General features: G+C 35.7%; 1 protein-coding gene across 4 annotated transcripts in view; it reads left to right on the forward strand.

The window, feature by feature from the left end:
* PHTF2 (putative homeodomain transcription factor 2) overlaps positions 1-15680 on the forward strand; it is a 126746-nt gene that overhangs the window by 86086 nt on the left and 24980 nt on the right. For all 4 annotated transcript variants that reach the window (XM_053897927.1, XM_053897926.1, XM_053897928.1 and 1 more), the window contains exons 7-9: positions 32-196; positions 10308-10494; positions 12255-12410. In XM_053897927.1, coding sequence (XP_053753902.1) covers positions 32-196; positions 10308-10494; positions 12255-12410 — 508 coding nt within the window. The remainder of the gene's footprint in view (positions 1-31; positions 197-10307; positions 10495-12254; positions 12411-15680) is intronic.

Below are 15680 nucleotides of genomic sequence, written 5' to 3' on the forward strand. Positions count from 1 at the left end.
GTTAATCGGCTCTTAACCTCTTCTGATGAAGGAAATTAAGAAAAGCAGCCCATTTGGAAGTACATAGGGAAGGAGATGGTTCTAGTACCACAGACAACACACAGGAGGGAGCAGTTCAGAGCCACGGAACCAGCACCTCTTATGGTGTCGGCGCTGTCTTCAGAGACCTCTGGCACGCGGCTTTCTTTTTATCAGGGTTTGTATTTATTCAAGGCTTTATATGGCATAGAGATGCACTATCCCTTTTCTGGGACTCAGTCTCAGTTAATGATTATTAATGACTTTAAATATGACAGTTCTGGGGGGTGCCTGGGTGGCTCAGTTGGTTAAGCATCTGACTCTTGACTTCGGCTCAGGTCAGATCTCACAGTTCGTGAGTCAAGCCCCACTTTAGGTTCAGTTGAGACCCTGGAGCCTGCCTGCTTCAGATTCTATGTCTCCCTTTCTCTCTGCTCCTCCCGCATTCATGCTCTTTCTCTCTCTCTCTCAAAAATAAATAAACATTTTAAAAAAATAAAGAAAGAAAGAAAGAAAGAAAGAAAGAAAGGAAAGAAAAGGAAAGGAAGGAAAGAAGGAAAGGAAGAAAGGAAGTAAGGAAGGAGAGGAGAGAGAGAGAGGGAAAGAGAGAAAGAAAAAGAAAAAGAAAGAAAGAAAGAAAGAGAGGAAGGAAGGAAGGAAGGAAGGAAGGAAGGAAGGAAGGAAGGAAGACACAATATTATAATTGGGCACCTGGGTGGCTCAGTTGGTCCCACTTCGGCTCAGGTTATGATCTCGTAGTTCGTGATTTCGAGCCCTGTGTCAGGCTCTGTGCTGAAGAGCTCAGAGCTTGAACCCTGCCTTGGATTTTGTGTCTCCCTCTCTCTCTGCCCTTCCCCTGCTCAGAGTCTGTCTTTCTTTCTCTTTCTCTCAAAAATAAATCAACATTTAAAAATTTTTTTTAAATATGGCAGTTCTGGTATGGATTTTGTTTTGATAAATTATAATGCTACAGATGATGGAAAAACAGAGACCATAAAGTTTACTTTGGGATATGTGTAAATACATCTATATGAGAATGAGTATATACCATCACAGTATGTTTAGTTGGGATTTCTTGATTTTGGTTTATTTAATGATTTTTCAAATACTGTTTGACTTCTATTGAATTGGTCATTTTATTTTTATCAGCACTATTAGTCAAAGTGACTATTAATGCCATGTGAGTTGTACATTTTTCTCTAATCCCTGCTTCAATTATGTAAAATTATCTGAAGTAAAACATATAGGCATTATTATTTAAAATAATAAAATGTATACCATAGCATGAAATTCTGGTTTTATACATTGGGCTTTTTGTGTAGTTTGTATCACAGCAAAGATTTACCAAATAGGGAAATATAATTACAGCAAACTTCAAAAATAAACCTAATTCAATCTTGTATTGTCATTTTTAATGGTTGATTCAAAACATGTAAGGGTTATATTAATAGTTTACATAGACATAATAAGTTTGAAAAAAGTTAAAAAGCTATGATCAAAACACAGAATTGATAAAACTTGCCAAGTTAATAAATCAAGGGATACTGCACGTAACTATTTTTGAGCACTTTTGTTAACTCCTTCACTAGTATCATTGTTTCCTCAACTTGTGTTTGTGCTCTTAATGATAAAGTTTATCATACGTTACACAATTAAGCCATGGTATCCTAGGAGTATTTTCAAGTGCTTGTAATTTTGAGGGAAATTGTACCAAAGCCTAAGTTTGAAGTAACATGAAATTAAGTTGGATCCCCTGACCATTCCAACCACCTGTTCTTTGTCCAGAAAAGATACAGGCTTTGGTTTTATTTTGAATTTGACTTTCATTGTCTTTGTTAGTTTTTTTGTTGTTGTTGTTTGTTTTTTAATAAATAGCTGTCCTTTCCAACAGTAGGATGTGAAAGTTTTATCACTGTGAAGTCAGTTTCTTAAGACCTTCTGATGAGCACTTATAAATAGCATAGTATATATGTTTTGCTTTTGGGGAATCATTTAGTTGTTTGGGTTGTCCAAAACTAAAATTGTATTACATAGTATTCAAAATCCCCGTAGATCAATAGGTTAGTGCCTTTGGAATTCTACCATGTTTCTCTAGTCAAATGAGATTCAGACTTCAATTTTCTTCCTTTTGGACTATAGAATGACCTTGACTACCAGTCACTGATATTATAATGGCTAAATCCCTTTGGATTTATATCTTTAAAATGACAACTTTGTAATCTAAATGTTTTTATTTTTTAAAAAAAAAATTTTTTTAACGTTTATTTATTTTTGAGACAGAGAAAGACAGAGCATGAACGGGGGAGGGGCAGAGAGAGAGGGAGACACAGAATCGGAAGCAGGCTCCAGGCTCTGAGCCATCAGCCCAGAGCCCGATGCGGGGCTTGAACTCACAGATCGCGAGATCGCGACCTGAGCTGAAGTCGGATGCTTAACCGACTGAGCCACCCAGGCGCCCCTCTAAATGTTTTTAAAGATGTACTATTTTAATCTGTCTCATTTTGGAACGGGTTTGTTAGCATATGAATGAATGTTTTAAATATTAGGTACAAAAAGATCTTAAGAAAAATGTTAATTTTGGAATTTCTAAACTGAGTTCTGAAATCTTGATGATGTCTTGTTCTTTCAAGCTTTGATAAATCAGAAAGGCCTTAAACTGAAATACCAACTGAGACTTAAAATTGTTTCTGGTGATAATAAATTGAAAAGCTAGATACCTCCATTAAGGTATCTGAATTAACATAACTAGGAAAATAAATGTATGACCACACAAATGTTTAAGCTTCATGTAGAGTGTCTGTTGGTTTTGTAAATGTTAGGATGAAAACTACTGTTTATTTTTATATCCTGAATTTGTAAGTTGGGAAGGCCCTATTTATCATTTCTAAGTACATTTCATTTTCAGGATAAAACAATTTTTTAGATAAGGCATAATATTTCTCATTTGAAAAAAAATTAGGAATTATTGTAAAAGGATTCCATGAACCTAAGAAAACAAAGCCAACGAAAGTAGCAATTTAAAAAGATGTAGAAATCAACTATACTTCCTAAGTATTTAGTACTTTAATTTCAAAGAATTATAGTCATAAATTAGCATAATTATAAGTTTTAGTAAGAATATTGAATAGGAAGAATTACATCTAGCTAGTATATCTCTTCAGCATAATATCTCCTTCAGAATTCAGATACTAAGGTTTCTTACCTGTCCTTTAATTTACTATCACAATATCACTGAAAAACAGTCAATATAAATTGACTTGGTGGATGAGAGACAGATGCCAGAGTAAAACTGGTTATACGTTAATTCAGATGGCTGACCTCCATATTGACTATTTTTAACACCTAAAGATTTAATAAATTGATTTTTTTCACATAATGTAGTATACTGCATAATGAATTAAAGTGGTACGCAGTCCCACCATAAATTTTTGGTATAAGGATTAAAATTTTATTTTTAATTTAAGTCATTTAAGCTATGAACTGGCTGAAGCGTGTCTTCCACAGACAAGGATGAAGACCATGTAAATATCAGTATATCACAGATTTTTCAAAAATATCTTAGGCCAAGGGCGCCTGGGTGGCTCAGTCAGTTAAGTGTTCAACTTCGGCTCAGGTCATGATCTCGCAGTTCGTGAGTTCAAGCCCTACGTCGGGCTCTGTGCTGAAAGCTCAGAGCCTGGAGCCTGCTTTGGATTCTGTGTCTCCCTTTCTCTCTTCCCCTCCCCTGCTCTTGCTCTGTCTCTCCCTCTCTCTCAAAAAGTGAATAAATGTTAAAAAATTTTTTCTATATCTTAGGTCACAGATTAACTCATTAAGCTCTGTTAGAGCCACTCTGTTTTGGAGTAGTCCTAGAAAAATTACAGGTACCATACATAAACCTGGTACATAATACATAATTTGGTACACACCTCTCAAATTTGCATGTTACAAAGGATACCTAGGGAAACAGGGGCCCAAAAGTCTTTGAAGGGCTATGTTAGCATATCATGAAGGTATATGCATAGCTGTGCACACAGTAGAGGTAATATGTAGGCTTCTGTGTCATTTTCTAATGTCTGAGATTTTATGCATTCTGTCTCTCTAGCTTCCTTTCCCTCTGGATTCTTAACCTTGTAGAAATGACAGCAGGACTAGAAATTTCATACCATGTTCTAGAATAAGAGTTATTTGCTACTGTTAACTTTCCCCATAGGAACATCTCTCGAATATCCTTTAGTACTGGAAGGATAATCTTCAGTTGGGTCTATTTATATACCTCTAAATGTTTTCAAGAGCACCAACAAACATTTCCAACTTTTTTTTTCCCTATAGCAGTACAGAGTACCATGAATGTTATGATTACCTGATGAGGTTTTTCAAATAGAAACACACTGGTTTTCATGTTTGGTACAGTAGATCTGAAATTTCATAAGCTAGTAAATTCTTTAAAAGTTGTGTTACATTTTTGGTTAAAGTTTTCAGTGTTGAAAAACGCAACCATTTTCATGATTTATTTATGGCATAGGCTGTACATTTATTTGCATTTTTTCAGACAAGACCAAAATCATCATTCATCTCACAAAGGAACTGAGCTAATTATACTGCTTACATTTTTGAAAGTCATTTCCTCCTCAGAGTATTTTTGACATAGAGTTATCCTTCTTGACTTGTCAAGCATAAGACTTTTAAAACAATTCTACACAGGTCATGCCATTCAAAGATTAATGTAGTAGGCTAGTTACAAAATTAACTATAAAGTTATAAAACATGGTAAGCCTTGACCATGGCAGTGGAATTGCACATTGTTTCTTTGCAAATGCTTTTTGTTCAAAATCCAACGCATGAAATACTGTTTCTATCACAGAAATAACTAAGAGCAGTATGGCCTAGTATGTCTCCTGTTTTCACCGCACTGCTAACCTCATTGCCCACATGCCTGTGACTCATGGTATTTGGGTTGATCTAAGAAAAAAATTGTTAACTCTGGTTTTTACCAAGTTAGTGTATTATATGCATTAAATGTAGCTGTCAAAAGGTAGATTTTTTTTGTGGATAATATGAAAAAAGTACCATTTCTTTCTATACTACAGTACTTTAATTCCTAATACCAGCTTTTTTTGTACTGTGTGTTTTATTTTTGGTAGAGAACGATGATTTAGATACATATGTTTGTTTTAAAATCAAAATGCTATTCACTTACTCTTATTTTTGTACATATTTTAAAGTTGACTTGAATGAAGTACCCATCCCTTTAAAAATTAGTCTAAGTAGAATTTTACAATATTAGTATTTTAAATATATCTCTCAGTCCTACTCCCTTTCTCTAGTATCTTTACTCCCTAAAACAATGGAATGTGGTAATAAAGCATCTGAGTCTTGGTAACCTGTGTTCCTTTTGAGAAACTAATATTATTCTCTGAGGTTCTTACTTTCAGCTCTTAATGGCACTATGAACGACACAGCAGTCAGTGGTGGAACTAAACATCACCTGGAGCAGCCAGTTTTTGACCCTCTTTACCTCCATTAATTGGAATTTAGCTTTCCTACTCTCTCTTTCCTTTCCGCATTTTTGTGATGCTCAAACCAAGAATGCCCTAATCAGGGTACAAATCAGCTTGTACTTTTTAAAAGATGTAATTTTATTTTGAAACAATTTCAAACTTCTAGAAGAGTTGAGAGAACAGCACAAAGAACTCCCATATATCTTTCACCCAGAGACCCCATTTAAATTCTGATGGTCTCTGTTAATAGCTTTGTTCCTTCCCGCAGAAGCTCTAATCTGGGTCATGTCTCTCTAGTCTCCTTCAGTCTGGAACAGACATCAGTCTTTCCTCAACTTTCACGTTTTTAACATTTCTGAAGACTTACAAGGAAGTCATTTTGTACAAAGTCACTTAATTTAGGTTTTGCCTCTGGTTGGGATCTGACTCCAAATGACTTGTGAGTGCCAAATATGTGTATCTTTTCCTAACTCCAAGGTCAGCATTATCAGTTGGTTGGTACTTGAAACTGGCCATGGTGGGATTACTTACACCATGGAAATCAGGAAACACTACAAACAAGGACTGTAGAGCTGGTTGTTTAACATTTAGCAGCATAATACTGAGTTAGTAGTGTGATGTTTCTTCATGATTAAACCCAAGTTATGCATTTTTGGCAGGAATATCAGAGAAGTGATACTTAGTTCTTATTGCATCCTATCAGATGGAAAACAAAGTAAATTTGTTCCTTTACTGCTGATATTGATGTTAATCACTTAATATAATATCTACCAGATTTCTCCATTGTATATTTACTTTTCCCTTTATAATCAACAAATCTCCTGTGTGGAGACACATGAAGATTATAAAAATAACTTCTTTTTCATCCCACCTTCACCTTCTAGTTTTAGCATCTATTTGATGATTATTGCCTGAATTATGGTGGTTGCCGAATGGTGATTTTACTTTCTCTGTCATTTCTTCTGCATTTATTAGTTGACATTCTGCTTTAAGGATAAGCTTTCCCTTATTTATTCCTAGATTTTCATTTTATTCAATTGGTTAATGTCATTATTCATTTTGATGATCAGATTGGCCTAAATTTGGCCAGTGGAGCCCCTTTGAGCAGTTTGTCTTTTTCATATTTCCCTATCATTCCTTGATCACTTTCTTACTTTCTAGAACAACAAAATGTTTTAGGTTCGGCTTGTACTTCCTCTGTCTCAGCCCTGGAGTCATCCATTTCTTCGAGGAGGGTGGTATATAGAAAGCAAGATCTGAGTTCTAAAAGTGCTCATTGCTGTTGTGGTGTTAAAACTCCCAGACCTTCTTAGTGGGCAGAGCTGGAAAGTGGTGTGTGTGTGTGTGTGTGTGTGTGTGTGTGTGTGTGTGTGTGTATCCCTCTACTTTTATTTCTATATTTAGATGTATTATAAACCATGACTTTGCAATGATAGCTCCAATTCAAATATGGTACCTCAAAGTTTATCTTTTCTTTATATTCACATGTTCCTTCTCTATCACTGAAAAATCTGATTCCCATTGTCCTCAGTATACTTATTTATTCAGTTAGTCTCCATTTGTAGCCCATTCCCAAAACCCCATTGGGCTACACCTGACACCTTGCCCCAGAATTGTCCTTGAATGGGGTGCTATTATTGGCTGCCACCGGTCTGCCCTGCTGCCCCACTGCAGCACTTCTCAAGCAAGAGCCCTTACTACCAGCCACTGCCAAGCTGCCTGTTTGTCTTTTGCTGCAGCACTTCTCAAGCAAGAGCCCTTACTACCAGCCACTGCCAAGCTGCCTGTTTGTATTTTGAGCTACTTTGTAAACTCTGAGGGTGGTACTTATATTTGCTATTTTCTTTGTCCTTTCAGCTTGGTTTGCAACTTCTCTGCATTTAGTTTGTGAGAAACATCAGAAAGCTGCTATAGCTTAGTAACTTACTGTTGATGTCTCCTGAGGGTGTTCCATGTACTTTGAGGAGATAGTGGGGAAAGAAACAACCCAGAGAAGATTGGAAGTAGAGATAAAGAAGAGAGGAAGGGAGATAGCAGAAAGGTATGTGGAATGGGTTACTGCTAGTACTTCCATCCTCCCCTCCACCAAGAGTACATTCCCCTCAGAAAAATCCCAGAGGCAGCAGTTACTACTGATTCAAAGCCCTTTTCCCTAGGCCTTTATCTTTTTGCCCTTTAGGGTTCTGGTTCACTCTGCAGGTTTTCAGCTATTTTTTCTACTTTGACTATAGGCCTCCAGGCCTGTGTTTTCAACTGCCTAGTGATCTTTCTAAGGATGTTCCTAGGCCCTTGAGGGCCAGCATTTCCATCTTCTAAGATAAATTTCTCCTCTTGCATATCCTGTCTGATTAATAGTTCTACCAATTTTCCAGTCTTCTTTCATCCCATTCATCTCCTTTTCCCCGTTTTTCCACCCCAGTGTAATTTCTAAGAACCTTCATAGATCCCTTTCCAGCACACTGGTCTAGCTTTTCAATTCTCACATTTTTGAAATATCAAGACTTTATTTCCCTAGGTCTTTTTCTATATCCACATGTTGCGCAATGTTTAAGGGAGAGATGTGAAGGGAACAATTAATAACTGATGATTTTATCACTTTATTCCTGAGGCAGAGAGGGTCACACATTTTCTCTGCATCTTTTATCTTCTGTTTTGCCCTTTCTCCTCTCTACTTTAATCCATTTTCCTCCTTCCCTCTGTAACTCTTAAGTGATCTTTGTTCAATGGTTCATTCCCTTGGTCTCTCCATCTCTTAGGGTCATATAGAAAGAAAAGGGTCAGGAGATTGGGCTTCTGAGTCTTGCAACTCTATGGAGATGTGTTCTGAATGACTAGAAGGCATCAGACATCTGCGAAGTTTATGGGAAGTGTGGTCTGTACCATTTAGTAACCTTGCAGGAGAAGATCAGGAAGAAGAGAGGCCTGTTTGTATAAAACAAAAGCTTTTTAGGCTTTGATGAGTGTGTTAAGAAATCCCATCAGGCAATTTCCCCAAGAGGAGGCACTTGGAGGTAGTGTGGAGAATATAGTTACCTTCATAGTCAGAAGGTCTGTATTCTAATGCTGGCTTTGCCTCTAACTAGTTCTGTCACCTTATATAAGTTACTTAGATTACTTAGATCTCTTTATATCTCTGATCCATTGTTTCCAAAATGAGCATTTAGAATAGGTGAGTTCTAAGGTCCTACAAAGTTCTAAAAGATTCCAATACGACTGAGTTAACTATAGTATTAAAGATATGTTTTTTGTGTGCATTTTTAAAAACTTTTGTTTTAAAAAGTTTTGAGAAATTTTAAAAAATTTTGTTTTTTGGCCTTTAAAAAAGCAATATAATTTTTTTTTTCCTGCAAGTCTGATACTCTGCAGAAAATTCAGGGGGATTTATTTAAATAAAGTTAAATGCAATTGCTTTTTAATAATAAAGGCTTAATAATTTAGGCTTAATCTGCATTGAGCACATTTTAATTTTGTGTGGGACTTCCACTGTATTTCTGCTATTTCTTTTGGATAGCTATTCTTTCACCCTCTGTAGTCTCTGAGAGTCTCTGAAAAAGACTCCTCAAGCATTGGCCTGTTAATCAAAAAGTCTTGTTTATTATTTTACATGTTGTATTTTATGTATTGAAAATAATTAAATTCCTATAAGTGAAGAATTTCAGTGGTAGCCTTTTAGGTAATTAATGGCTACATGATGCTAATATTTTTTCCAGAGTATTTCTAGTGGGTGAAAGAGGTTACTTCTTTATTTTCTTTGCGTTGTTCATGTCTACTTCTTCCATTATTTATATTTCTTTCTAATTTTTTTAAATGTTTATTTACTTTTGAGAGAGAGAGAAAGAGAGCAGAGGCAGGGGCAGAGAGAGAGAGAGGAAGACACAGAATCTGAAACAGGCTCCAGGCTCTGAGCTGTCAGCACAGAGCCCGATGCAGGGCTCTAACTTGTGAACTGCAAGATCATGACCTGAGCCGAAGTCAGATGCTTAACTGACTGAGCCACCCAGGTGCCCAGAAACTTGTATTATAAAGTTTTCCCTTTCTTAACATATTTTTATGCTACAAAAGGTTATATGGCTCCTTTGTATACTACAATGAATTTATCAGAGATATTTATTTATATATACTAATAGTAAAGTATTGGGGTAAGCAAAAGTATTAAAACCAAGATAAACCACCAGTCACAATTTAATCTAATAATTATAGAAACAGTTTTTTTGTTTTTTGTTTTTAAATTTATTTTTTGAGAGAGAGCACATGCACTCACAAGTTGGGGAGGGGCAGAGAGAGAAGGAGAGAGAGAATCCTAAGCAGTCTCCGTGCTGTCGGTGCAAAGCCCAACTTGGGGCTCGATCTCACAACCCTGAGATCATGACCTGAGCTGAAATCAAGAGTCAACACTTAACTAACTGAACCACCCAAGCACCCTTAGAAACAGTTTTTAAACAAAAATTTAAAATATATTATTAACTGTAATAAAAAGGGCAAAGTTTTGAGCATAGATTTTTCATAAAGACCAAGTGATTTTAATCAAGAATCATTTGATAAGTTAGGGCATGTCTCTTAGAATTGATATTTGTTAAGACCTCAAAACCAATCAAGTAAGCTAAATTAGGACATTGATTGACAATTATTGACTTACTTTTTATGATAGGTATTCTATTTCTAAATTATTTATTGTAAAAAATAAGATAGCCATTAAAATTCTGAAAAATAACTACCAGATTTAATTTTTAACAGAGCATAATTTCTATCAGTAACCCATGAAAATAAGCTAGGTCTACATAACATGCTTCTGCAATTTCTTCTTTTTAGATCAAAGAAAGCGAAGAATTCAATTGATAAATCAACTGAGACTGACAATGGCTATGTATCCCTTGAAGGGAAAAAAACTGTTAAAAGCAGTGAGGAGGGAATACAAAGCCATGAACCTCAGTGTGAAACTGTTGGACCAGAAGAGACAACGTGGCACACAGGAACACTGAGGAACATTTCCAGCAAAGTAAGTGTGATTTTTAAAATTGTTTGTTTGTGTGATCTTTTATCAGCTGATGGAAAGTGACTTAGACATCGGAATCACCTTTGAAGTATGTATTTTTTCCAGAATTTATTCTGTAGCCTTTACAAATCACACTGATAAAGCTGAAAATAAAGTTACTTGATTAAATTTGATTGCTAGTGTAACTTGGTGCCTTCTGAATTGATTGATGGCTCCAATTTTTCCAAAATGTTAAAGCACTTGGGGTTGCCTCGGTGGCTCAGTCGGTTGGGCGTCTGACTTCAGCTCAGGTCATGATCTCACAGTCCGTGAGTTCGAGCCGCACGTTGGGCTCTGTGCTGGCAGCTCAGAGCCTGGAGCCTGTTTCAGATTCTGTGTCTCCCTCTCTCTCTGCCCCTCCCCTGCTCATGTTCTGTCTCTGTCTCAAAAATAAATTAAAAAACATTAAAAAAAATTTTAAATGTTAAAGCACTTTATAATTTATAACTGATGTTTGTTAAACCTACCTTCTCTTTCCTCGTTTCTCTGTGTGTGTGAGAATTTGTTTTAAATGGAACATTTAAATTATTTTAGAAACTGAACTAGGAATGTGGCTTTCCATCCATGTTCTCCATAAGAAAATATTACCTGTTTTTCATTTCATTACCTTTGGTGTCAGCACATTTGTTCTGTTTTGTTTTGTTTCGTTTTGTTTTGTTTTTAATTTGAAAAAAAATTCTTATTGATGACATTTGTTAAGGATAGCAATTGTTTGTTTACTTTTCCAAAATAATAAAGAAATCCAGCATTTATTGTAACAAAGCCTATCGTAATATTATATATCTCTTTGTTTCTTTCAGGTTTTTTTGTTAAGTAATTTTTTCTTTAAAAAACTGTTACAATAAAACAGTATGGCCAAATTAAAAGATGTTTGCTTCTGTTACATATAGAATGTGAGCATGAACATTTATGTTGCTTCTTTAGGTTTGAGTGAAATATGTGTTACCACTTGACAATACATGTATTTTCAGTACCAGTAGCATACAATAAATACCATGGGGTGCAGTGAAATAGAGTCCCTTACTCTGATTTTAGATTTTGGAAGCATTTAGCTCTTTAATACTGTGAGCTTCACATCACTATCATCATTCACCAGATAAGTTTTTAGTCCTACCGCTTTCAAACACATTTTTAGCTGTGTATTACCTACTAAAGTTATATGAGTTTATTGAGAAAATCAAAACTAAAGCTCTGGAGTCTCCCAGTTTCAGAATTTCCAAACTCTGGATGTCTCTTACAAATTGGTATGGACATAACGTTGTCTGTCTGATATGCACATACATACAACTGCCATTCACTTCCCCCTGCCTCATAAGCCATTATTAAACCAGTAATGGGCTTATAACTGACCGCATTTTGGGTTTGTAGAAATAGTATAATAAGTTCATCTCGGTTTTCTCAGTTCCTCTTAAATAAATGGTCTCTGTTCTTCTTTTATCCTATTTTATATTTCTTAATTTTCGAATCTATTTCTCATCCTTTTGTGAGCAGAAATTTTATAGGACAGTATTTGACAAATAGCTGTTGAATTACTCTTAAAATTGAAATAACAGTATAGTCACTAACTTAAGACATTTTTAAAGAAAATCAGGTAATACTAATCAATCACTTTTAGGTTTTTGAAGACATATGTGTATGTATGTATAATTTAAACTCTTACAGTTTTAAAGTAACAAATTCAGTCATAAATTACCAATAAGTCTCTTCCTGTACTCTCAACTTAGGATACTCAAAGGACAATAACAAATGTTTCTGATGAAGTCTCCAGTGAAGAAGGCCCTGAAACAGGATATCCGTTACGCCGTCATGTGGACAGGACTTCTGAGAACATTCTTCGAAACAGAAAATCACACCATTATAAGAAACATTACCCTAATGAGGTATATACTTTGTCCTTATGTATATGTATACATACTTACTTATATGTTACTAATTTACAGCTTCTTTTCAACAATTGAATAAAATTACTGAAATAAATATATCCCATCAGTATGAATACCTTGTTATATGACCTGGGTTTATAGAGTAGCAGTTTTGGATTTGTGTATTCCACACATGATAGATAGCTACACATTTGTTCTCGTTTTGTGCATTTTTTCCAAAGACTCTCATACATTCAGTTCATTGTTTGCGTTTAAAGACAACCATCCTAGAGAGAGAGAATCTGTGAACGCCTGTGTTAGTCTTTTTCACAGTATGAAAGGCTTTATAGCTTCTTGATTGTAGTAGAGTTATCATTCCAAGTGACTTTCATGTTATTATTACTAGTTATTGAGTTTCCTATAGTATAAAATTCAATTATTTTTTCTTCTTTGATTCTTTCTTTATTAATATTTGGTTTTCTCTAAACCCTTTTCCAGCTTTTTCACATCTCTTGAAACTATTTAAATAGAAAAAGAATTTCATTCAATTGTATTTTTAGTTTTTATTCTAAGGACAGAAAATTTCATTACCTGACTTCAAGGCAGATGTCACTTATGTCACTTTTTGATAAACATTGCCTTCTCCTCTTTTGAGACTATACTAGAATTTTTTCCTGGATGATTTAGGGCTATACTTTTGAAAAATCATACATTATGCTTGCTGTGAGTGTGAATACCTTGATTGTTTTAAGCTTAGAAGAGTTACTTCTTTGTACATTCTTCTCTGTGGTTGTAGCTCTGTTTAATCTTGCTGGTAACTGTGGCTATGTTTCTTCTCTCAGTGGCTGCCATTAGGCAGACACTAATGCCAGTGTGTCTGCTCATTGCCTGTTCACCTGGATCATCTGATATACTTGTGAAATTCAGTCTCGTTAATTTCTCAGTGTTACACTAGGTATCGTTAGAAGTCAGTTGGTACTAGAAGGGATTTCAGGACCTCTTATAGAAAGAAGTCTCCACTCTCTAAGAGAATAAATTATTTGGCTTTGGAGGTACTTTTTTTACCCCATAATCTTTGCTCTTCTTGATTTGCAGCTATATTTTGAACTATTGAGATTCTTGAAGGGCAGACCAATATTCTACTGATCTTAACTTTTAAATAAATATGTTGCTTAAAATCTTCCAGGTTTCAGGTTAAATAAGGCTGATAAGTAGCAAATCGGCATTGATTGTTTTCAATCTTTTTTTAATGATGTAAAAGATTACCTAAAAATAAAATCTTGTCTTCAGATTCTTTATCTGTAAAGTGAGGAGCTTTAGACTAGAACATATTTTAAAAACTGCATTTCAGGGGCACTGGGATGGCTCAGTCGGTTGAGCGTCTGACTTTGGCTCAGGTCATGATCTTGCAGTTCATGAATTTGAGCTCAGCATTGGACTCTGCTGTTAGCATGGAGCCAGCTTCAGATCCTCTGTCTCCCTCTCTCTTTGCCCCTCTTCTGCTTGGGCTCAGTCTCTCTCTCTCTCTCAAAATTAAATAAACACTTAAAAAAAAATCTCTTTAAAAACTACATTTCAGTTCAAGAAAATTTTGACTCTCAAATCAACCTCACAAGGTATTTTAAAAAAGCAAAACAAGGGCGCCTGGGTGGCTCAGTTGGTTAAGCATCTGATTTTGGCTCAGGTCATGATCTCACGGCTTGCGAGTTTGAGCCCTGCATCTGGCTCTGTGCTGACAGCTCAGAGCCTGGAGCCTGCTTTGGATTCTTTGTCTCCTGCTCTCTCTGCACCTCCCCCATTTGCACTCTTTTTCTCTCTCTCTCTCTCTTAAAAACAAACAAACATTAAAAAAAAAAAAAAAGCAAAATGAAACCTCCTTTGAATAAGTAAAATTGAGACAGATAGCCATAGTGTTGTAATATTGTTTTACTTCTTTATGTATATATTATTCTCTTCTTTTCAAATTACTGGTGATATTTTTTTCTTTCAGGTTGAGGCACAAAGGAATCATTTTGGGAAGCACTTTGTGCTTGGGTGGAACTGGTGGTCTTCACTATAAAATGAGTGGTTAGGGATACAGCCATTTGTTATAAGGCTCTCGAATGTCAATATCTATAGATACACTTTTTAGGGGATTTTAGTTTTTCAGGAAGAATCATCCAATCTTTGGTGGTTTGGGTGGTAGATATTATATTAGGCTGCCGTAATGTTTGGCATCAAGGAGATTGGAAATGAGGTGGTCTTGTCATTCAATATGTAGACTTTCACTTAACCTTCTTTCCTCCCACCCCTCAACTCTCCCATCCCCACTTCTGCCCCAGTTTTTTGCCTTTTTCTACTATCCACTATGTATATCTGGTTGTCTTCTTCTAGTCTCCTGTTGGGAAGATGGTGGTAGAGTTACTTGATTATCTGGCATAGGGGATGTCCTGTGGAATTGATACCTTCTTTTAGGCATTTGCCCAGTTGCCTGCCCCATCCTGCTTTGTTTAACTCTACAAATACCTTTCAGTTTTTATTCCCTATTGAAAATTAGGTTTCAGTTTTGATGGCAGTCATAATAAAGAAACTGTGGGCTTGGACTCAGAATATTTAAGTGACTTTGGAAAAGTTATTTAACTTCTCTGAGTCTCAGTTTCTGCATTTGTACAGTGGAGAGAGACAAGCCTCATTGGATTGTTAGGATTAAATAAGATTTGCACAATTACCTGGCACAAAGCATTTATGTTATAAATTCTTATTCCTTTCAAATAAATATTTTTTCTCCCCTTAATTTGATTATATGCTCAGTTTTAGCTAAATGTCTAAAATGATTTAAAATGAGCAGAGCAAACCAAATTAAATGAGCTATTAACTTGAGCTGCTTTCTTCAATTCAGAAATTTCTAATTTTTAGCCCTTATTCAGCAATTTGTAGTGGAATCCAAAGTGGCCATTAATCACCTAAATATTGCAGGCAAAATTCTGTTTGGCATGTAATCAGTTATAGACCATAATTTTTAGATTTTACATTTGTAAAGTAGCCCACTTATTAATCAGTATTTGGCAAAATGCATCTGTAAAGAATTAGAGATATTTTCTTATCCCTAAAATCACCCATTAGTTTCAGTTAAATAATCATCAGGGCTTTAATCCTGTTACTCATTTCTGTATCTGATTAGCAAATCTACATCAGAAATTAATGATAGTTGGGGCGCCTGGGTGGCGCAGTCGGTTAAGCGTCCGACTTCAGCCAGGTCACGATCTCGCGGTCCGTGAGTTCGAGCCCCGCGTCAGGCTCTGGGCTGAT

Source organism: Panthera pardus, unplaced genomic scaffold, assembly GCF_024362965.1.
Source record: "Panthera pardus isolate Hobbes unplaced genomic scaffold, ASM2436296v1 HiC_scaffold_8, whole genome shotgun sequence".
NCBI classification, from domain to species: domain Eukaryota; kingdom Metazoa; phylum Chordata; class Mammalia; order Carnivora; family Felidae; genus Panthera; species Panthera pardus.